We start from the raw sequence: 22929 nt of genomic DNA, 5'->3' as shown, positions 1-22929 counted from the left end.
GTCCTGCTGAGCCCGTGTAGCCTTACGGAGGCTCCCTCCTCTAGGATGTACCGTAAAAAATCACAGTGGTGTTCCCTCCGCTAATTTGGCAGCCGTGCACCTATATGAAGGAAATTTGGGTGTAAGTTCAGGCTTTGGCAACCTCTGCTAATTAAAAGTACATTTTAAAGGTTGCTTGAGATGCCTTCATAAATGCATAATCTTTTTGACATGAAAGCTTTTTTTTTTTTTTTTTTTAATTTATCTGGTTCGGGGATAGCATAAGTCCTGCTGTGTTGGAAAGGGGAAGAAAAGGATTTTAATTTAGGGGAAAAAGCTCGTTATTTCCTTCGTAAAATCTTTGAAGTTTTTCTCATACGACACATAGGCAGCATTTTTTTGCCAGAGAGTGGGTTAACCCTGATGTGTGGTACCTTGGCACGCGATGTCTTTCAGGAGAGCATCGGAGTGCAGGGCATTGCTGTGTGGTGTCGGTGCCACTGCGCTGGCTTTTGGAAGAGGAGCGGGGCCAGATGTGCAAACCTGCCCTGCCCCAAAGGGCGAGCAGGGGAAATAAGGGGTCAGGCATCACTGTGATTGTAGAAGTGCTTGCAAGAGTGCTCCAAGAGCACGAAGAACCCTTCCCCATGCCCAGAGCAGGGCAATTTGATACCCTCAGCACTCCCTCTGCAAGTACCCAGCCCATCACTTGATATTTATTGACTAAGTTTATTGACCAGGGTGACGCTGCTGTGATGTGGTGGTCTTGCTGTGATGAGTGGTGATGCTCGTTGCTGTGTCATCCTCCCTTCCCATCTTCCCACAGTGGAAAACCATAAACCCAGAGAGCCGTTTCTGGTATTTTCTTGCCCAAAAAGGCATTGATTTGGTGAGTGAAATGGTTCCTGGAGGCTGTGTTGCCTGGGCTGGAGCTGAGGGCTTGCTTGGTGTGGCACAAAGACCCTCAGGAGATGTGTGTGTAGGCAGCTGAGTTTCTCCAATTTTTATTTATTTTTTTTAATTGTAAAGGCATGTCAACTGCTTTGAGTACATGAAAAATCATTATAAATGAGAACTTCCTCCCCAGTACCAGAAAAAAGACATTTTAAGGGCTTGTGAAGGCGAAGGGAGCTTCGCCTGCCCCTGTATGTAGTGCACCTCCCTGCTGCTGGGTCCCTTCCACGACTTAGCTCTGGGGGCTATGGGTCCTGTGCTGCCATTCCCGAGCCCTTGAGCTCCTCACCTCGTCCCTCGGTTTGGCCCCACTGGTTTGGGGTCTGCCCTTCCTCCCACTGCAGCCCACATTCCTGCAGGCAGGGTGGCACCTCTCCCTCCTGAGCTTGGTGAGATCCCTTGGTGCTACTGTTGGATAAATAAGTGGAAAAAACACTTGGTCTCCCTGGAGATGTGTTTAGGGTAGGGTGGTGCTTTTTCTTTTTTTTTCTTTTTTTCTTTTTTTTTTTTTTTTTTTTAGGCTAACCAGGCCTACACGACAGCTGTTGAGCAATCGTTCGTCCTCTAAAAACAAATAAGGAGCAAGTCTGGTGGCCAAATGTTGCAGGCACGTTGTAATGATTGTTAGCAAATTGCATTTGCAGTGTGGGGCTGCTTAACAAAACAGCTGCTGGGTTTGCCTCTCCTTTCTCCTGTGTCCCATTAGCTGCTCGGTGCCGGTTCGCTGCCGTGGTGGAGTGGGAAGTGGGGGGGGGACCATCACGGAGCTGGCTGCTGTCCCTGTCGGATGACATTTGCGGTGCAAAGACATGGTGTGGGCCGTGGCGTCCTTTCATATGAATGGTTTGAGGTTTTGTATCCCTCCAGTGGGGAGGCTGCAGTTCTCCCACCTCGTTTTCGTGCGGCTTGATTGCTCTTGGGGTTTCTGCATCTGGCTGGAAGAGGGACGAGCGTCAGCGCCCCGTCCTGCTCCTCCTGCTGGAGGTGGCACGGGGACAACACAAGCTGTGTGCGGTCTTCTCTTCCTCCTCCTCCTCCTCCTCCTCCTCCTCCTCCTCACCAGCCTGAGCATGGCTCTGAGCTTCAGCCCCCAGCTCACCTGAGCTGCTTCCCAGGCTGAAAATTCAGCCAGAGATCGGCTGTCCCTTAGGACTGCTGTGAGACAATAACCCTGCTGCTTCACTCAGAAAAAGACCTTGAAAATTGAGACTGGGTCTGGTAAGGATTCTTGGTGTAACGCCTGACATCTGGGTCGGGAGAGAGAGCCTTTCCCAAGATTACTCCGATACATATGGCTATGAAAAAAAATCCTTAGCTGTTTTCCCCTGTTTATTCTTTTATTATGATTATTTACTGATGTTTCTTTTAGCCGGGACAACGGAAAAAAGCTGAGCTGATTTCACTGCTGTAATTTCTAGCCCACTGTGCTGCTTTGGTCCAGCATGCTAATGAGGTGCTTCGTGGGTCTGCAGATCTGCGGGAGGTACAGATTGGTAGAGAGCAGTGTCTGGTGTGTTAGAGATGCTGGGAGCGTACTGCAGTTGTGAAAACTGCCGCAGATATCAAATATTATGATTACAGTGTTCACAAACACTTTTGCTTTTCAGTTTAGAAAATAAAAAGAGGGAAATAAACATTTTTATTATTTTTTTTTTGCTTTTAGCTTTTGGGTCTTGAGGTTTATATGTCCATAGTTAAATTACGTCTGCCTAAGAGTGTATTGCGGGTTGTTTCTGAGATTGATATTTCAATTTCTGGTTAGCCTTTAGGCCCCTAAAAATGATGTGAATTCATGTCGGATTTGTATTTAGATAGTGTGAAGAGGGGTCTGCTGCCTCCAACCTTCCCCTGGGCCAGCGTCAGGGAGCCTGTTGGCACTGCTACAGATGCAGGGACAGCCCCGATATTTCCCCAGAGAAGAAATTGCCAACGAGTGAAGAAATAACCTTCAGAAATGCAGGTTTTCCTAAGTGTGAGTGCTCCTTGAGCTGCACATATCCTCGTTGGGCGAGACCAAGTAACCTGAACCCGGGGAGATGGCAGCTGCTTGTCTCCTCGCTGCTGCTGCTGTTAGCAAAGCAAATCTCGAGCACCAAAGAGGAGCTTGGAGCCCCTCTACTAACAGCTGCAGGAAGGCAGAGGGGAATGTCCCGTCTTCCTGGGTTCACCTGAATTGCCCAGACCTTGGCTTATGGGTACTGAAGAGGTTTTGAAAGTCCCGTAACAAAGATCCCACAACCGTGTTTGTGGAGCAGCCTTCAAGAGTGAATTCAAGTTTTTTTTCTTCCCTCCTCCTCCACTTCACCCAGGGTGGGCAAAAACACATGCAGGTCCTGACCCAGAGCCTGTTGGAAAACATTAGGGTGGCGGGGCAGTTTCCTTATTTCCTCCTCCTCTTGTTGTAGTTCCTGACATGAGTTCAGGCTAAAACTTCAGAGGCGCGGATCAACAAACTCCTCGCTGGCTCTGGGGAAATGCAGAAGCAGCATGTGTCTGTGGGAGGGGACTTTAGTTGTAGTGTTAATTATAATTGCTTGCCCTGAGCTGAGATGGGACGCAAGGTGCAGAGAGGCAGTGTGGGGAAGGTGCCCTTGTGTCCCTGCACATTACTAGGAGCATGGCACCACGTGTGGCACGGGGCAATGGGGACAGCTGACCCCTCGGTTGGGCACGAAAAAACAACAACAAAAAACCATCTGGCCATATATTTCTGAAAGATGGTAACGTGGTGCTGACCGTCCTCCGGTGTCGTGATGCTCAGACGTGGCCAAACCTCCTGCTCTGTAGGAAGAGCGGTGTCCTGAGCACCCAGCCTTGGTTTTCTGGTGGATATTCCTCCTCTGGATCACAGCTAATTTCCCTCATAATAATGCTGGGCATGAACCTCCCACGTGATGCTAATTAGCACCGAGCCTGTCTCTATAAGCAGTGTTATAGGTGATGATTGCAGGCGCTCGCTCTCGTGGTGTAATTGCTCAGCCATGAGCAGCGATGGGCAGCCAGGACCCTGTGCAGGGTGAGCAGTCTCCCCTTTTGTTTCTTGCAGATGGAGAGGGGAGCAATTGTAGAGCAGGGCCTGGAGATGGGTTTTAGCCTCGAGAGGTGGCTGGCCACCTGCAGGGGTGCAGGAAGGAAGGGGGCTCCTTTTTGCAGCCCCCCCAGCACCCAGGGGTGGTGGCACTGCTGGTAGCGCAGGCAAAGAGGGGGCTGGTGGCTTCTGCAGCGCTCTGGGTGCCTGCACGGGGACAGCCCCCACTCAGAGGCATTATCCTGAGTTTTCGCCCCTCTTCTCAGACGTTTTCCTCCTGGTCCAGTGGCTCGTGTTCAACCCAGTGATGCAGGCTCGTGTTTACCCTGTCAAACAACACATCTCCGTCTCCAAACATTCGTCTTACGCAATCCACGCTCTCCGTGTTTCCGCCCCGGCCGGGAACAGCTCTGCCAAGGGCTGACCTAATTGCACCCGGGTCCTGCTGGTGCAGGACACCGAAACGTGCCGTGGAGCGGGGCTGGGGAATGCTGGAGGAGCCGGGCAGGGTCCCACAGCGCCGAGCTGCTGGAGACGTGCTGCTTGCTGGCTGCCTCGCTCCAGAGGGCTGGGTGGAGGTGCAGTGATTTAAAGCATCGCAGCAGCAGTTGATTTTGGGCTGTCCTCCTAAACTTAATATTTATTATTATTATTTTTTAACTGGGAGAGCTCTGCTTTCAGTTGGATTCTTGCAAACTGTGATGTTCAAATCCCAGAGCTGTCCTGCTGTTGGTTGTCCAACGTTACCTGCAGCTTTCCTTGTGCTGCTTCTCAGGCTTGAGCCAGGTGCCCATCACTGCAAGGCTGGTATAATTTTTTTTTTTTTTTTTTTTTAAACTCAACGTGAGGCTTGCATAAGGCTCTTAAAATTAGTGTTGCCTTTTAAGCCAAAGGGCCGGAATAAGGTTTACAAGCCATAAAAGCCTCTTATCAAAGTTGATTTCCTCCAACGCACCTTTCATCTTTTATAGTATTTACTTTTCAAATCCTTGAACTTAAAAGGATTAAACAGGTTAAAAGGAAAAAAGGAGGGGGAAAGAGAAAACAAATAAGAAGGAAGATGGATGGAGTATGGATTATGAGAGGCCCGTATGAAATATGAATTAGGAGAAAGTTTAAACAAAGTGTTGTCCTTTTCCTAACTGCTGGAAGTTAGTGTGCTGCAGGTTTGACCACAGTGAATATTTAATCTCTCTGGGTGTTTTTTCTGCTTTCCAAGAAGAATGGAGAAGCTGAGGAGGGGTGTGAGGACTTGGTGTTGTTCTACCCGATCTCCCGACCCCTTCCCTGTCCTGCAGTGGGACGGCCACGTGTGAGCCACCCCACAGCCCTCGTCCTGCTGCAGAATCATTTCCCAGGCAAGAGATGTTGCAGGAAGAAAAACAAAGATCTTGCAGGCAAAGAGCTGCTAAAATAACAGGAGTTGTGACAGGGATCAGTGATCCCTTCTGGCAGGGAACTGGGAAACGTCCCGGGGAGCTGCAGGCGCTTCCAGGACGCTTCCCCTGCAGCAGGAGCAGGCAGGGGCAGCAAACCTGGCTTCGCTGTGGGCCACGCAGGCTGGTCCCACTCTGCGCATCATCCCCCTTGGGTATCATCCCCCTTGTCCTTCCCCAGCCCTTTGCTGCCACGTTTGCGGAGTTCCCATCTAGAAAATGCAGTGGGATTCGGAGCTGGCTGCCCTCTGCTCTGCCCTTGCTGGTGGTGCAGGGGGCTCTTATCAACCAAACCCCCCCAGAGCAGGCAGGGAATGCTGCTGGCAGCTCCTTCTGGTGTGCTCGCTGCCCGGGAGGTGTGCATTAACCACCCAGACCCTCCAGAAGGTTGCAATCAGGGGCTTGGCTGGGCTGGTTATGGGTCAGCGGTGGGGTCAGCCCCGCTGCCGCCTCTGGTGCCTCTCCACGGCAGGGTCCAGGGGCAGGCAAAGCAAACACGCCGGGGAGCTGCAGCCAAGAGCTGCTCCTGACCTCCCCGGCCCCGAGCATCCGCCGGTGCTGTGTGGCTCAGGGGGATTTTGGCAGCAGGGAGCAGAGCCCCTGGGGATGCCTAAGCAAAACTGCTGCCCTCAGAGCGCGTCTGGCATCGTTTGATGCTGCCACGGTTGCCCCACCGTGCCCAACAGGCGCTGCTCGTGGCTCTGCGCAGCATTCCCCAAATCTCTCGGTTTTAAACTCATTGCAGCATCCCCTCGGCTGAGCTCTGTCATTTTTGGATGCATGGGAGCAGGGAGGACGCAGGGGGGGAATTGGGTTTGTAGCAGCCTCTGCCACCGGCTTGGAGGTCGGGTCCTTCCCGGCAGCTTCCCCCTCTGCTCCCCTGCAGGGGGGATAATGCGGAGGGAGGCTGCAGGGGCACACACGGCCCTGGGGGGACTGGTAATGAGCATCAGAGCCTGTAACAACCCACTTATGTATGGTGTGGTCTGCGTGGGCAGATTGAGGGCTGAAGTCACCGTTTCTCTGACCAGCTCAGCTCTGTGGGGCCAGCCTTGCAGCCCCAGGGTGATGGCATCCTCCGGAAATAGGGACGGGGCCATCCCTCTCCTCCTCCTCCCTGCTCATGCCTGGCTGCTTTGGAAACTGCTTTTTAAACGCCGCTGCTTTGGGCTCTGATGTGAGGGAGGGTGAATTCCCAAGGCGAAACCAAAAAACAGAGCTCAGAGGTTAATGATTAAACCCTGGGCACCTCCGAAACTTCCCAGATACCTCCCGGAGACCACAAACAGTGTGAGTCAACCTGCTGCCACAGGATCCTGACTCAGTGATGCCTGTGAGGCTCTGGGAGTTGTGGGCAGCAGAAGGAATGCTCTGGGGAGCTCAAACAGGGCATGGTTCTGGGTGCTGGGAAGCCTCCCGTGGCATACACGTTTGTGGACCTGTCCTTCACTGAGCTGGGATTAGCGCCAGAGAGGGCAAAGAATGGCAAAAATAGCCAAAAGCAGCTCAGAGCAGGTCCCGTTCTCCCCCGCAGCCCCCGTTTCCCATAGGTTTTCTCTGAATTCTCTGAAATCTCTTTATCAAATGTGTTCTCGAAACGGTTACAGAAAATGTTGGCGAAGCATGCCGGGGGATGCGAGAGGACGGGGAGACCTTGGAGCCTCCCACACCAACTGGGGGAGGCGCAGGGGAGCGTTTGGAGGGTGCTGCTGCATTTAGGAACATTTAGGGAGGTGATAAAACGGTCCCACGTTTTCTCCCCTGGAGCAAAATCCTCCAACAGGAGGCTCTTCAACTCTTTGCACTCCTGCCTGCTGCACATGGTGTGTAAATCCCACTGCAAGTGAGTGGGACTTTGCCCATCGGGAAGTTAAATCCCTTCTGAAAGCGAGACCTGGGTATTTGGTGAAGTCTGTGTATGACTTTACCTTTGGTTTCCCTTTTGAGCTGATCTTGCTCTGATGTGGTGAATGCGGCCGTTCTCAGTGGGGTGGGTAGATAAGGATGCTTTCCCTTTACTGAAGGTATTCAAAAGCCTGCTTGTAACTTACAGCATTTCTGACCCTGGGGAAAATGTGTCTCCACCATCCTTGTGCTGGCTCCAAAATACCAGGAGCCCTGTGCCAGGAGCTCGTAGTCTCCCTCTCCAAAATCCGATTGCTGTTGTGCATCCCATTGCTTTCCTGCACCAATATGGGATTTTCCTTTCTGAAAACTCCGTGTCTCTCCGTTTTGGCCTTTGCTGTGAGTGCTTGGAATGTAAATGTGCTCTGGAGCAGCTGTGCTGCGGGGCTGCTCTTCCTCCCCTGGCCCCCGGTGCTCGCCCTCCTCTGCGCACACCTGGAAGGTGAAGCCAGGGCTCCATCGTGCCGGAGGCTTTCTCCTGGTGCTGGCGTCTCCGTTTTCAGCCTAGGGACCTGTGGCAGCCATCCGCATCCCTGCAGCTGTGTGGGCTGTCTCGAGAGGTTTTTTTGCAGTGATTTTTGATGCCAACATAAGCATCACAGCAGATTTTCTGCTGGCCAAAGGAGAGCCCTGCTCCTACAAGAAGGAGGAACCTAGCAGAGGGAGATGCTGATTTAGCCCTGCCGTCCTTTGTGCCTGGCAGGAATGATCCTGTGCTGTTCAGGGTGGGGTTCTTAATTTATTATAATGAGCAGAAAGTAGCAGAGGGAGACGCAGAGCCCGTGGCTGGGCTGGGGAGCACACGGGTGGCTGGGGAGCTCTCCTCGCGCAGCCCTGAGGGCAGCCCAGCACCCATCAATTAATTAAAATCTCAAACCCGTGCGCAGTCCGGTTTGCCTTGGCTAAAACCAGTGTGAGAAACTTCCTCGCCGCATTTCTGTGTCGTCCGGGCTGAAGTGTTGTCATCCGAGGCTGCTTTGCATGACAATGCGCTGGGCTCTAATTATGCGCAAGGATGCTAATAGGCACAGAGCGTGCTGGATCTCCATGGGAAAACTATCTGTTTGCAAGGGGCAGGGGGGAGGAAAGAAAAAGAAAATCCACCCAAGCAAAATAAACCATGACAGTTTGGGAAAGGAGGAGGAATGGGGGTGAGGAAAGGGGCTGGGAGGCAGCAGAGGGGTTGAGGAAGGCGAGTATGAAGCTAATAAGGCTCAGTTTGGGCTTTTTATTTGGGCTTTTTCTCCGTGGTAAGAGACACTCCTGTGACAGGCTTCAGTCCCTTCTGTGGTGCTGATAATCTGCAGTGACTTGTGTTGGCTGAAGCTGGGTCTCTGATCCGCGAGCACCAGACACGAGTAGTTTTCTCCCTACTCTGGGACGGTTGAGGTGGCTCTGGAATGGGAAATGTTTGGAAATGGCCATGGATGGAGCCGTCTGGGCTTGGGTTTCCAGGGCCACAGAGCCCAGGCTCTGCACAGAGCTGAGGAAGGCGGCCGATGGCCACGCACTTGACACCTGCTCTTGTGTGCAAATGCGTGCCGGGCTCTGGGCTGGAAGCTGCTAAGTGTGTAGGGCTCTTATTAGCCCTCATTAAAATGCTCTCTCACTCAGTGAAAGCGAAGAGCATTAAAGAGCCAGGTGCAGCCAGCTAAGGAGCTTAAACCTCTCCCTCTCTGTCGGTGTTGATGGAGTCATCTGGCTTTAATGGTGTTGGCATTACCTGCCCTGTCGGCGTTTAAAGCGGGCTGTATGTTAATGTCCAACTGGAACGTGTCTCTGTGAAATTTCTTTCTAACAACTTGTGTGCTGCAGAAGTCCTGGGGTGGGTGGGTGGATGTCTCCACGGGCAGGGCTGAGCACCTCGGTGGATGGCACCTGCTCGGACCTCTATCTGCTGTCACTGGATGACAGTTCTGGAGGTTCCCATAATTGAAGGACATCAGCAAAAATCAGGACTGAACCCTGATTATCTCCAGGGCCCTTCCTAGCTGAGCATCTCGTGGTTTTGATGGCTTCATCTCCTGCCTTTCGGTGCTATTACCCCTGTTCCAGAGACGTGGGGTTTGATTTTTTGGTCCTTCCAGGTGATGCTTGGTCTCCAAACGGTGTTGGTGCTGTTCTCATCAGGGAAGGGATGGAGAGACGGGACTGCCCAGGTGCTGGGGCAGGTAGCTCCATGGGGGTGTCCTGCATCCATTCCCCCTCACCCAGTTCAGACCAGTAGGATCTGCTGGGCTGGGAGAACCTCTGGGCCAGGTCTTCCTCGTGCCATTGCAGGGATGCTGGGCTGAGAGGAGCAAGCTGCTTCCTTGCAAGCCCCCTCCTGCTATTTCAGCTGCATAATCCTTCCCCCCTGCATGCAGTGTGCCCTAAACCACCCCAATGCCCCCCTGCTTTAATCGCATGGCCCAGAGGAAAACTTGAGCCTGGTTTGCCCCAAATCTTTGGGGACTGGGGGAGGCCGGGGAGGACGTAAACATCCAGGGTGGAAAAAATAATCATCTGTGAGTGAAAAACTCTGGGTTTTACCCTGAGAAAAGGGGGATAGACAGCCTGACAGACCCGATGACAGACCGAGCTCCAAAGCACCCTGGCCCCACAGTGTGGAGAGATGCCTTATTGTTTGATCTGGCTGTGAGACAGATTAGCAGCCCCAGGTGGAAAGTCATAATCTGCATTTAAATGGGCCGGTTATAAAAGGTAGGGAGCCCAGGAGCCCGCAGCATTATGCTGTGTCTTTAGGACTCCGTAATCTCTCTTTATTTTCTCCGCAGTCTGACCTGGGGGCACAGTTTCTAATTACCAGGTCACCCTGCTAATATTGTCATTTCCAGCCAGTGGGTGTGAAACCATAGCAACGCCACATTTGCTTCCAAGTTTCTGGAGGAATAAAATTTGCCTTTTAATCACAGAAAATGACTGGGTATCTCCCCAGCCCCCCCAAATTACTCTCACTAAAGCAATTTGCTATCGGGGATTTTTTTTTTTTTTTTTTTCTTCTCCAAGATATTCCACCTCGGCCCTTTCCGAAGCCTCACCTTGTGGCTCTGGGCAAAGCCAGGGGACTGAAGCTTGTCCAGGAACTTGTAGGCTCTGAGCAGGCTGGTTGGGATGGCAAAGCTTCGTGCCTTGCCCTTACTTCGATCGCTATGTTGGAAGTGTTTTGAGCCTGTTTTTTTTCTTGTCCCCTGAGAGCAGATGGTAAAAACTTGGTTAGGATGTGTCAAAAGAGCTTCAGAGTTTGGGGAGGCTCCCAAGGGATGTGCTGGAGAGTGCCCAGCAGGAACCTGCTGAAACATTGGGAGAAATTTGGGTCAGGTCTGGGCTAAAGCTCAGTCCCTTGGGCAGAGGGCACCTGATGGTGCCGGGCTCCGTGTGGGTCTGTGCGATGCATTTACTGGGTTTCAGGAGCAGCTTCTGACTGAAAGTGGGTGAGATGTGAACTGGAATCATGTTATAAGGTGATTTTCCAGCTGACAGGAGTAGGTTAATTGTAAACTGTCTACTGAAGCTTTAAAACTCCTGTCCAGCCGTATTATTAGCAGTTTAAAATTTATAGAGTGAGACTTTACTTGGTGATAGTTGGTTTGTGCCCAGACAATGCGTGTAATTAATCCCCACACTGGGGGAAGGAAAATCAAATTTCAGGCTTTTTTTCCTTTCCCTCTGACTCATCTCGGGGTGTGCAGGGGGTCTGGCCGGGCTACCTGAGCCTGGCTGGAGGACCACGATGGAGAGGAGTTGGGCCAAGTGAGAAACTTCACTTTGTAGTGACAGAAACCCCAGGTCGGGGGCTGAAAGAGTCTTGTTGACTTACTGGGCAAACTGGAGCCAGGCTGGGAGCTCTTTGGGGTTTTTAAGGAGGTGAAACCTGATGTAGGGGCTGGATGCCACCATCTGTAGGGTTGGCGATGGGAACAGGTTCCCTGGTGCTGTTCCCTGCATCTCTGCATCTCTGGCTCTGTGCGGGTGTCTGCGAGTGGCTGTCTCGGGATGGCCCCCGTCCTCCAGCCTGTGGCTTTCCTCATGCCAGAACTACAACCTCATTAAAAATTTGACTTATTCCTGGGCTGAATAGCTGCATCTGTCTGGCCTGGGCAGCCTGGCCCTGGCTGCAGCCCCTCGTGCCGGGCTGAAGGGCTCCGTTACTGCGTCTTGCTGCTGGGCACTGCGGTGGCCGCGCTCGCAAGCGGCACAGACCGAGCCCTCAGACATCCTTGCTGTAAAATGTTTTACTCCCTGAAAGCCGAGAGCAGCTCCCAGGCAGGTAATTAATTAGAAATGTGATTTGGGAGGCTCATTTCCCTTCCTTCTGTATGGCCGCTTTTATTTCTTATTCCGAATGAGTTTTATTGAGCCTCCTATAACCGTGGCTCTGTTTTAATGGAGAAAGGGTTCCCCTCCCCACCCCTTTACAGCCAGCTCGTCTCAAAGCTCAAGCTACAGTGGTTGGGACCACTGATGGTCCCAACCTCTGCGTGCATGCGTGTGCACACACAGCCGCATGCGTTCACACACACACAGGAGGAATTCAAATGGGAACGCGACAGCCGTGGTTTGCTGAGCAGCTCGGATCCAGCTCTGGCGCGGGCCAAGCTCCTGTTGACTTCAATAGAGCCTTGCCCGGTTTATGAGCCTTTGGAGCCCAGCCCTGAGCAGGGGCTGCTTGTATAACGGCTGGTGCATGATTAGTATTTGTACTACAATAGCACTTCAGGACCCCGATTGCGGCTCAGCGCCCCATTAGAGTAGTCCTTGTACAAACACGTAATAAAGACGCGGGCTCTGACCCAAGGAGCCAACCACTGAGGGCTTTACAGCCCCCGGGGCACCTGAGGATCAATTATTTATATTACAGTAGCACTTACGGCATGTCTGTGCCCACGCCGAGGCGAGCGGCTGCGGTGTCTGTGGGGCTGCTCCTGGGAAGTTTTGGGGCTGCCGCATGGCCGGGTGGCTCCGGGCTCTCCTGCTCTGGGGGGTTACGTCTGCAAGGAGCTGGCTTTGTCTTTCCCATCACTGGGGGGCCTGTAGGGGGCTGCAGGATCCTATATATATATATATATATATATATATATATTTTTTTTTTTTTTTTCATGTCCTTTCTTATTCCTTGGACCCGTTTACGCTTCGTGTCTCAGCTCTCCTCTCTCCCCACCTTTTCCAGGTGGGTTTATCTCAGCAGCAGCAAATCCAAGCATCTCAGTCAGCTTTTCTTGGTGTCGGCAGGGGCTGGGGGCTTCATTTGTCCCCTCTCAGAGCCACCTCCCGGGGTGGGAGCAGTTCCCTCCCTGAGGCTGGGACCCCCTAACGCTGTGCTGCGGAGGGGAAGCCCAGCTCGCTCCTTTCCCTTTGACGTATAAACCTCCACCGCAGCTAACTGCCTGGCTCCTGGAACCGGGCCCTGAAAAAGGGGAAGAGAAACCCTAGCAAATCTCCCTTGACTTGCAGCGAGCCCGGCCCGGCCGTGATATATCACCACGTTACGTGGCCCGAGCGCTGCAGCTGGGCAGGAACCCCGGCCGATCGCAGGATCCCGGCTCGCAGCTGGCTGCGATCTCGCCTTCTCTCTGGGAGAAATCTCCCAGATTTTAATTCGATGGCAACGTGAACAGCTGGCCCAGGAAACGCGAGCCCCAGCGCCGTTTCTGAGCAGCTGACACCGCTGCAGGCAGCCGCCTCGCGGAGCCCGTGTGTGGCTGGAGCCGGCCGGGCACGGAGCCCGGCACAACGGGGAGTTATAGGGCTGTGCTGCCGTGCTCCCCGGGGCCTCTCCGTTTTTTTTTTTTTTTTCCCCATTCTTTAAAATATAAATATATTTTTTTCTGAACCGCTGAAAACAGAAAACCCGTCGCTGAGTTGCCAGCAGCCAGCCGCACAGCTCTGCCCGCTGCAGCCCCAGACCTTTGTGCAGCTGGCCCCAAACCTGCGGCTTTCTGCAGGAGCTGGGGGGGGGGCCCAAAGGGGTGCCCCCCACCCTGCCCTGCCCCGCAGCGCTGCCGCCACTCCCCTGGCGCTTCCCAAACCCGCTGTGCAGCATTGCACATCTGTCCCTGCGCCCGCTGTTATCTGCTGCGGCTCAAACCTGCCCTGCAGCATTGTCAGAGTTCCCTTGAATTCATTTTTTTTTTTTTCCCCACCCCTCCTTCTGCTCTGCTTTCTAGCACAAAGTGCCCGGAGCTCTGCAGCTTTTCCAGCTTTTTTTTTTTTTCTTTTCTTTTTTTTCTCTCTTTTTTTTTTTTTTTTTTTTTTTCTGTGGGTGCCCCCAGAGGGGCAGAGCCCTGCAATGGGGGCCAGGAAGCCTCGGGCACTGCCCGAGGAGCTGGGTCCAGCTTGGCTCTGAATCTGAGGCCTTAAAGCCCACACCATAAGTCAACAGTGCAGGAATTATAGGTCCTGGGTTGGGTCACGAGCTTTGCTCTTTTGGTTTCTTGTAAGGAGGATTTCCCTGGGTTCTCCAAGCTGGAAGGTGGCTCTGTGTCACAGAGGGGAGCTGGGCACGGCTGTGTTGGGACAGAAGTGCCACCGCCGAGCAGCTCGGGCTCTTCCCATTGGGGTGGCACTTGGGGTCATCCCCACCATGCCCTGTTCCCACCTTCCCCTTCTCACTACACTCAGTGCATGCCACGGGGGCTGCCTGGGGTCCCTCTGGTGAGGCAGGCAGTGGCTGCTGTCCCATTTTTGGGATGTTTCCCAGCTCATTCCCAAGTTACAGCTAGTGCATAAGCTGCGTTATGGAGCCGTTCATCTGCTGCGGGCTCCCCACAGCACCGTGCCCCTGATGGGGCTGCCAAATCCTCGTGGGGGCTCCTGGATGGTTCCTCACCACATCACGGGAGCTGCAGGTGTTCTCCTTCCCAAAGGAGAGGAGAAGCCAAAGCTCCCAGTGGGCAAAGTCCGGTTGGGGCAGGGAAACCCAAACCCACTGTGGGACAGGGCAGGGACCGGAGCGTTCCCACCAGCCGCGGTGGCTGACTGCACAGGTAAATAGTGACACTGACCCTAACTAATGCACAGAGTAAATGAATCCCTTTCAGTTAATTGGCTTAAGTGTTACTTGTAGCGAGAGTAAATATTTTACAACGGCGCGGAGGCTTTGCAGTGCGGGCATGCGCTCGCGGGGCCCTTTGTGCTCGGGGCTGGGGCTGCAGCCAGAGGCAGCCCCTGCGGTGAGGGGCTCCCTTGAGGACCGGGTGGGCTTTTAGGCGGGGAGAGAAGCAGCAGTGGGTGAAATCACCTTGTGCTGGATCAGGCAGCATTTGCAAACGCAGCTTCTGCCTCGTGCTGTGCCCTGTAGTGCGTCCTGGGGCAGCGGGGTGCTGTGGGATGGATCTCAAGGTGTCCTGCGATGCGCTCGCCTCGGGGCACGAGGCTGATGCACGCTCACCAGCCTCTCCTGGGGCACTGCTGGGTCAGATTATCGCATTTTTACAAGATCCACTTTTCACAGGTGAATAACTGTGCCCTGGGAGGGAAGGGAAGGGACCTGCCTGGGCTGGTGCTGTCACAACCATGTTGGCACCGTGCTCCGCGGGGCAGAGGATGCACCGGGCTGTGCCCCAGCGGCTCCCAAAGCTGCGGGGTTAGGCACCATGCATGCTTGCAATCAGCTTTATCTTGTTTTGGGAAAATTCCAGCTTTTTCTGGAGAATCCAGACTGCCTTGGCCAAGCTGAGGCTGCCTTAGAGGTGGGGGGCTTCATGGGTGTGAGGTGGGGACCCCCGCCTGGGCACAGTTGGCACAAAGCTGGGTGAGAGCAGCAGGGATGGGGCAGGATTTGGGCCCCAGGGTCTGTGCTGGTACAAGTGGGGGCCCCCCAATGCCCCCCCGGTGAAGTCACACCCTGCTAGGGCTGTCCTTGAAGGCTGCCAATAACTCAGACACCAGGAGAGGGGGGTTAACTTTTAATACAACGTATATTTATTGCAAACAATAATATACAAAAAAAAAAAAAAGGTAAGTTTCACGAAGAGAAGGATCTTGCGAACAAAACAAAACAAAAACTTACCTAAAGACAAAATATGATTTAAATGACAGGTCTTTTAAGTTACAGAAATACTTTAAAAAGATCTGCTTTTATACAGAAATAGAAAGATGCCATATTATAAGAGTGCTTTAAGATTTTTTTTCTTCTACTGAATCCCTAAAAAAAAAAAATGTTAACAAATATATAATTTTTTTAAATAAAAAAAAAAGTTTGCTGTCTTTTTTAAAAAGCAATCCTTAACTGTTCAGCCACAGCTTCACCAAAGTCCGTGTCCCCACCTCGAGCCATTTTTTGGGGGGGGGGGATGGAAGGCTAAAAACGGTGCCGCCCCGCGCAGGCGCCGCCGGGGCGTTGGGTCTCGTCCTCGCACGAGCTCGTGTGTCCCAGAGAGCTGAGGCAGAAAACAAGGCAAATGATTCAGTGATACGCTACATTTGCAATCTTTAGTTTGTACAAATTCTTTTTCTTTTTTTTTTTCCAGTTTATCCTTAAGACGAAAGAACAAAAAAAAAAGGAAGAGCACAAGTTTGTACAAACCCAGGACACAGATTCCAAAAAGAATAATAATAATAATAATAAAAAAGGAATTAAAGAGATAAATAAAGAACTGGTTACAGTTTAGACCATAATTTAACAGGCACGGTTACCTTCCAAATAATGCTCCAACAAACGTAATCGCTTTTGAAAGGACTTAAAATAGAAGGGAGATTTTTTTTTTTTAAAAAAGAAAAAAATCATGATTAAAAACTGCTCTTCTCATAGAATAAATAATTTAAAGTCTCTCTGACGTCCCTCGAGCAGCCCACGGAAGCCAAGGAGCCCAGGGCTGGGTTCTGCATCAGCACCGGGGCGTGAAGGGAGCAGGGACGGGCAGAGCTGGGGACCAGTGATTATCACAGGGCTGCTTTAAGGCTTCTCCATAGCACTTTTTTATTTTTTTTTTTTTGCTGTATTTATTATTATTTTTTCTTAAGGCTCAAGGTTATTAAAAAATAAAGTTAAATCTCCTCCTGGCTGCATTTTTTTTTTTTTTTTTTTTTTTTTTTTGCTATTCTCGAGTTAGAAAAATAAAGCCTCTTCTATGCTCATCCCCGCACAGGCTCAGCTCACGTCTCCCGCGCTGCAGAGCTGACCATCGCCACGCCTGGCGCTGGCCGCTGACAGAGCTTTGTTCCGAGTTAGAAGCACGCAGTTTTGCTTTTTTATTTTTATTTTTAGAGAAAAAAAAGACACTTACTCTATACAAAAATACCTCTGACTGCAAGAAAACCTAGGACTGCTCCACTAAGTGTCATTTTTAGCTGTTGGAAAAATAAGAGCATTTAAAAAATCTCTAAAAAATATGTATAAATCCCCGCAAATTGGAAACGAATCATACACAGTACATACTAAAAAATATTTAAAATAGAGAATATTCCTCACAGAGGACTGAGTTTTCTCTTTTTCCCCCCCATTTTTTTTTTCTTTTTTTTTAATTACTGCTAAAAAAAAAAACTTGTTACAAAAGTCCAGAGAACGGATAACCGAGCCGCTTGCTAGAAATCTCATGGCCTTGCGCCCTCGAAGCCAAGTCCAAGTCCAGTCCTTGCTGCACCGCGGGCTCTCGGAGCGGTCTCGCCACTCCCCGGGGGATGCTGAAGTGCAGAAGGCTCGAGGCGCTCCCTCCTCCCCGCCGCCTTGAACTTGAGCGTCTTTTTTTTATTTCTTTTTTAATTATTATTTTGATTTTCAAAGCAGGAAAAGTCTGCGGAAGTTCTCTGCTCTTGTTGCTGCTTCTGCGATTTTTTTTTTTTCCTCTCGTTTATTTATTTATTTTTAAATGGCTTTTAGGGTCTGGTGAGCTGTGTGTAGACGGGCTGTTCCCAGTGCTGCGGGCTGTGGGTCTGGGGGATGGAGGGGACCCCAGAAGTGTCTGCGATGGGGGTGTACATGGGGCGCTGCGTGGGGTTCATGTAGGTGAAGGTGGAGTACAGGCTGCTGCTCTGCCCGGCGGCGTGGCTGTAGTAGGAGCCGGAGTTCTGGTGCTCGCTGTAGTCGTACTGGGAGCGGGTGATGGGGGGGTAGGAGGAGCCGTAGTGCTGCAGGTTGAAGGAGCTGTAGTTGAGCTGCTGCGGCGAGTGCTGCTGCTGCTCGCTGTAGTGGCTGGGGCTCAGCTGCTCCGTCTTGATGTGCGTCCGCTGCTGCGCCTGGCCCTGCTCGCCGCTCAGCGCCGGCAGCCCGTGCTGCGCCGGGGGCTGCTGGGGGGGCTGTGGTGGGGGTTGAGGCTGCTGCTTGGACATCCAGACGTGCCCGGCGCCGGCCGGCGAGCCGGCCGAGCTGCTGATACCGTAGCTGCCGGTGTAGGTGACCTGGCCGGGTTGGCCGTGGGTGGCCGGGACCCCCGGGTGGCCGTTGGGGGGGAGGTACTGGTCGAATTCGTTGACGTCGAAGGTTTCGATGTTGGAGATGACGTCGCTGCTGAGCTCGCCGATGTCGACGTCTCGGAAGTCGATGTGGGGCGGCTGCCGGCCGCCTTCTTGCAAGGGGCGGCCCTCGCGCTTCAGGTCCTGCTTGCCCGGCTGCGCGTCCGTCTTGGGGGTGGTGGGGGGCGTGGGGGGGCCCTGCGATTGCCCTGCGGAGGAAGGAGAGGGCACGTGCGTGAAGGGGGTGTCGCTCTTAATGGGATCGTGGTGTTAATGGGTAATTAATGCGAGGCAGCAGCGCCTGGCCAGGGGGGAGCAGCTGTTTGGGGTAACACAAACAGCTCCGGGTGCGGACACCACAAACACCGGCCCTGTTGGTGCTGATTTATCCTGTTAGGTAAAACAACTGAGACTTCATAGACAAGCCGTTTGAGCAGGGACAGCTTTCTGTTTACTTTTTAGTTTATTAAAGCACAGGTTCCCATTGCTCATGGGCAGAGTGGGGTGGAAGTGTCTCCAAGGGCTGGCACACGCAGGCGAGCACCGCTGTGCCTGTGCTACAGGCAAGGCTGGTGGGCGGCCACACAGCCAGCCCCTTCTCCCTGCATTTAAGGCTCTGTTTCATGGTTTTCCCCCCTCCTCATACCTGATCCTGGCCTGTTATGGGATGCATCCTCGCTCAAAGAGCTGTGACTTAACTCAGAGAGGGGCAGAGGGCTGCGGGTACCTACCCGAGTGCTCCCCGGGGGAGTGCACCTCGCTGATGCTGGAGGATGACTGCGGGGAGTCCGCCTGCAGCGCCTTGAAGATGGCGTTGGGGGAGATGTGGGTCTGCTCGGAGCCTTCCTCCTGCTCCGACTGCCCGTTCTTCACCGACTTCCTCCGCCGTGGCTGGTACTTGTAGTCGGGGTGGTCCTTCTTGTGCTGCACCCGCAGCCGCTCGGCCTCCTCCACGAAGGGACGCTTCTCGCTCTCGTTCAGCAGCCTGGGGGGGGCACAGGGCAAGGAGTCAGCTGGTTTACGGGGTGCTCTAGGGGCTCTCCCCACTATGGCATTAACATCAGCCCATCCTATCCCCAAACCTTCCCTCTGATCCCCCCACCAGGAATGCAAACTCCCCCCAGCGTTGAACCCCCTGGCTGGGGTGCATGCTGGTTGTCACCCCATTTCCCCTCACAGCCAGATTGTTTCAGTGGCCAAATGAGAGGTCCAGGAACCGTGGCAGGGTCTGGCCCTTGCAGTTCCCAGCCTGCCCCCCCTGCTTTGGGCGCACACCCCGTCCCCGGGGCGCTTTGGGTGACGGCTCCTTCCCTGCCTGCCAGGGGCGGATTTGCTCACTGCTTTCTCCTCCGGCTGCGGGAGCAGCCGCAAATTTAGGATTTCCACCCCCTCCTTTCTGCAGTCAGCCAGAGGCAGCCAGGTGACTCACTTTCCTTCTGTTTTTCTCCCCTCCCTGCCTTATTTTGGAAGTCAGAGGGCACCCAGCCATGCGCGCTCAGGGCACCCACCCACCCGGAGCTTGGCACAGCCTTGCCGGCTTTTGCCCTGCGCCCGGCTTCTGCCACCCCCTCCCCGCATTGCCTCTCCTCTCCTGCATGAAGCTGATGCAATCCGGCAGGATCATCGCCTCCCCGGACGGGAGCGTGATCGAATGCCCACCGAGGCAGGCCCTGCTCTCCCCCCTGGCTGCGGGGGCCCCCCTTGCACCCACACCTTTCTCAGGCAGAGGAACCCCTCGCAAGACCAGGAGCCGGCCGCGGGGAGCCACTTTCCCTGCTTTTCCCCTACTATTCGGGCTTCCCTTCCACCAAGCAAAGTTGCCAGCGCATGCAAAAGTTTTCAGCAAGTTTTCCAAGCTTCAAACCCTCCTCTCCCTCCTTTCCCACCTCCTCCTCCTGCTGTTACAACCAGAGCAGACTTTGCAGGCTGCAGCCTCCCTCCGGCATCCCCCCCTTGCCCCAGCCCACCCCAAAGCAGCGGGACCCGAGCACTCCCAGCCCCGCACTCACCTCCAGAGCTTGCCCAGGGTCTTGCTGAGCTCCGCGTTGTGCAGATGAGGGTACTGATCAGCCAGCTTCCTCCGGGCCGCCTGGGCCCACACCATGAAGGCGTTCATGGGTCTCTTCACGTGGGGCTTGTTTTTGCTGGATCCGTTCACCCGGACCGGCATGGGCACCAGGGTCCAGTCGTAGCCCTTGAGCACTTGGCTCACCGCCTCTCGGATGCACACCGGGAACTTGTCCTCGTCGCTCTCCTTCTTCAGGTCCGGGTCGCCCTTGGGGAAGGTGTTTTCTTGGGGTCTGGTGTTCTCCGTGTCCGAGCCGGATCCAGAGGGGCAGGGGGACCCGGCGGAGTCATCCGACATGGTGGGGCTGGGGGCGTCGGAGATACATTTGTCCTGTTCTTCTGTCATTTTCATGAAGGGGTCTAGGAGATTCATGCGAGAAAGTGGCGGAGGGAGGGAGCAGGGGGGCGAAAAAATTCAAAATAAAAAAGAACCAGCTGGCTAAGGGGGCAGGGTTTAAAAAATAAAAAATAAAAAGAGCAAAACGAGGAGAGGCGAAGTCTCCACCAGCGTGCAGCCCGGCCGGGGAGAGGAGGGAAGAAAGCCGGAAAAAGTTTGCAAAAGTTGCTTTTTTTTTATTATTATGACGATGATGATGATTTTCTCGTTCCCTGCCCGTCCAAAAAATCGAGCAGAGGGGGAAGGGAAGAATAGGAAGAAGAGGAGGGAAAACTTTTTGCAAGTTGCGCGAGGCGGAGGAGCGGGGCCGGGCGCTGCCCGGCGGTGTGCGCGGCGCGGCTCCGCAGCGCGGCTTCTGCGCCCCGCGCCGCTGCGCGGGAATAAATACCCTGCGCGGCCTTTTCGGGCCGCCAGCGCTCCTCCAATAGCAGCCCGGCCCCCGGGGGCTGGCGGGCACGCTATTGGCTGAGAGGCCGCCGAAGGGGCGGGGCCGAGCGGGCGCGCAACTCCGCGCTGCGCCGCGCAAAAGGGGGCGGCGCGGGGGGCGCGCAACGCGGAGCTTCCCCAGCGCTGCGCGCTGCGCGGCTCTTTGCGCGCCCCCCGCCAAAGGGTTTGGGGCTTTGTTGGGTGCCGAGCCCCGCGGTGCTGGGGTGGGGGGAGGATCCTGCACGGTCCCTGCGTCCCCCCCTTTCCCTGCGGAGCAGCGCGCAGGGGCCGGTTGAGGATTTTGGGGCCGCTGCGCGGCGCCGTCCGGAGGGGGCGCCAAAAGCCCAGGAACGGCGAGGGGAGAACGGGGGCGGGGAGCGGCCGGGGAGGGGGCTGCGGGGCACCGCCCCTGCTGGGGCTGGGCAGTGTGAGGGGGGCACGGAGCCCCAAATCCCCTAAATCCACTTTTTTTTTAAAAAAATATTATTACAACTTTTTTTTTTTAGGGAGCACCCGGTGGGTGCTTTGCTCTGCTTTGCTCTGCTTTGCTCGGTGCCCCTTGCACCGCGGTGCCTCCGGGACCCCCCCTCATACCCGGTGCTATCCGGGGCTCCTCGGATGCCCGCTGGCACCGTCCCGTCCCCTCCCGTGTCCCCCCCGCCCATGGGTGCCGCTGGGCGAGGGGAAGGGGCTCGGCCCCTCCTCCGTGCCCCCGCCCGGCTTTGCCCAGTTGACCAAGGCGCCTCGGCGGGACACAAGGGCAGAAAGCAAACAAACGAGCCCTGGGAGCCTTCCAGGTCCTATCTCTGGATAAATACAAATATTGCCCTTTGTAGTGAATCACCCGGTACCTGCGTTTTATGAGCGTGCTGCTTTTTCACGTGCGTAAGGCTCAGCACGGGGTGCTGGCAGAAGCACGTTACCTAAAAGGAGAGCAGCGCAGAGCTCAGCTTTTGGGGTTTTGGGGGAGAAGGGCTTTTTTGGGGAGATGCCCCTTTTGGGGAGCAGATGTGCACGCAGCCGGGTGAGCTGCCCACCTTCCCCGCGTCCCACCCCTGCGCGCTCGGCTCCAGGATGGAGGAGCTTCCATCGGTGCTCCCGTGCAAAACCCGCAGACCATAATTTTTCGACTCACGTGTTGATGTTGGTGCTTTATTGAGGCTGCTTAAATTCGCAGCTTTTGTCCTTTTTGGACAATTCTCAGGGCAGTGGCTGGCTTGGGAGCTGTGCGGTGGTGTGGATCCCTCATTGTCACCGTTCCGCCGTTACGTTTATAAGGGGTCTTTTAAAAGTACTGGAAAAGGCACATGAAAAAGGTTAAAAAAAAAAAAAAAAGTTTTTTAAAAAAAAGTAAAAAAGAAAGAAAAAGGCAGTGGAGGAAGGAGCTCTGAATAAATGCATTTGCAAGCAATCTCCCCGCTAGACCCTGCTTGTCTTTTGCTATCTTTCCCTGAGATTTTTTTTGCTTGCAAACTTTTGGGAAGTAGTTATCTTTGGGGGAGTTGCAAGGTAAGTGTCTGTCCTATTTACAGAGCCTTTGTCTGACAGAACGGGGGACAGAGCAGATGTGGATTTCTCTTCATGAGCATTTGGGGTTTCTTATGCTTGTCTGCGGCGCAGAAGACCATTTTCACAGCCTTCTGTATCTTTTCTTTGCTAACTGTGCCGTAATCCAATAGGAGATATGCTGAATTTTGTATCATTATTTGCAGCGAAAAGAGAAAACTTATAATAAAAGTTAAAGGGGAAAATTTTGAGATATTTTCTCTTGGCAATTTCAGCTCTAGGTTAGTGCCTGAGTGGAATTTAGCTCAGCAGATCTCTTTTAACGTACGTATTTGTTATAGGAACATCAAAGAAAACTCAGGCAGGAGATTGTTCTTATCTCAGCTGGAGCTGTTCTAGCAAAAATCCGAACAAACGTACCTGTAGGAGAAAAGTACGGTGACAACAGATTGTTCCAGGGCTTTACTGCTGATTGGCAGAGATAAACACAAAAACAATTTGGGAGGATAATTGATTTAATGAAAAGTGTAATAATTAGAACATTTTTCATTCGGAAAGTCCATCTGCTGAAAGGGACTCTGCCTTTTCATTACAAAAGAATCCGTTTTAACAAAAGAAAGTAGTTTGGCAAGTTTGAACAATAAACAAAAGCGAAATGTAAAGGAGCTTTCCAGTTCTGTTATCGCACGTAATTTTATAATTTCTGAATTACTATTTTGAATTCCTGTTCTGTGGACTATTTAGACGATACGGACAAGTTGATTAATCACAGTCATTTTGCAAGGTTAGAAGTTTCCTTTAAAGTGACAAGCTGTTGGTGCTTTTACGCCAGGATGGAA

At 53.3% G+C, this 22929-nt stretch overlaps 1 protein-coding gene and 1 long non-coding RNA gene across 5 annotated transcripts in view; one reads left to right on the top strand and one right to left on the bottom strand.

The window, feature by feature from the left end:
- LOC116496426 overlaps positions 1-22929 on the top strand; it is a 175116-nt gene that overhangs the window by 97350 nt on the left and 54837 nt on the right. The window lies entirely within an intron of this gene.
- SOX9 (SRY-box transcription factor 9) lies at positions 16328-20200 on the bottom strand. Its single transcript, XM_032199494.1, has 3 exons — positions 19704-20200; positions 18426-18679; positions 16328-17903 (listed from the first exon to the last, which is right to left on the bottom strand). Exons 1-3 carry the CDS (start codon positions 20132-20134, stop codon positions 17119-17121), a joined length of 1470 nt encoding a protein of 489 aa, XP_032055385.1. The 5' UTR covers positions 20135-20200; the 3' UTR covers positions 16328-17118.

The sequence above is a fragment of the Aythya fuligula genome, chromosome 18 (genome assembly GCF_009819795.1).
Source record: "Aythya fuligula isolate bAytFul2 chromosome 18, bAytFul2.pri, whole genome shotgun sequence".
In the NCBI taxonomy this organism is placed as follows: domain Eukaryota; kingdom Metazoa; phylum Chordata; class Aves; order Anseriformes; family Anatidae; genus Aythya; species Aythya fuligula.
Note: the sequence above shows the minus strand (reverse complement) of the source record. Positions and strands in the feature narration are given on the sequence as shown.

Coding starts and splice junctions, on each gene's coding strand:
- SOX9 (XM_032199494.1), bottom strand. CDS start 20,134: ATGAATCTCCTAGACCCCTTCATGAAAATGACAGAAGAACAGGACAAA. Junction 18,680..19,703: donor ACCCTGGGCAAGCTCTGGAG/GTGAGTGCGGGG, acceptor TGCCCCCCCCAG/GCTGCTGAACGAGAGCGAGA. Junction 17,904..18,425: donor CTCCCCCGGGGAGCACTCGG/GTAGGTACCCGC, acceptor CTTCCTCCGCAG/GGCAATCGCAGGGCCCCCCC.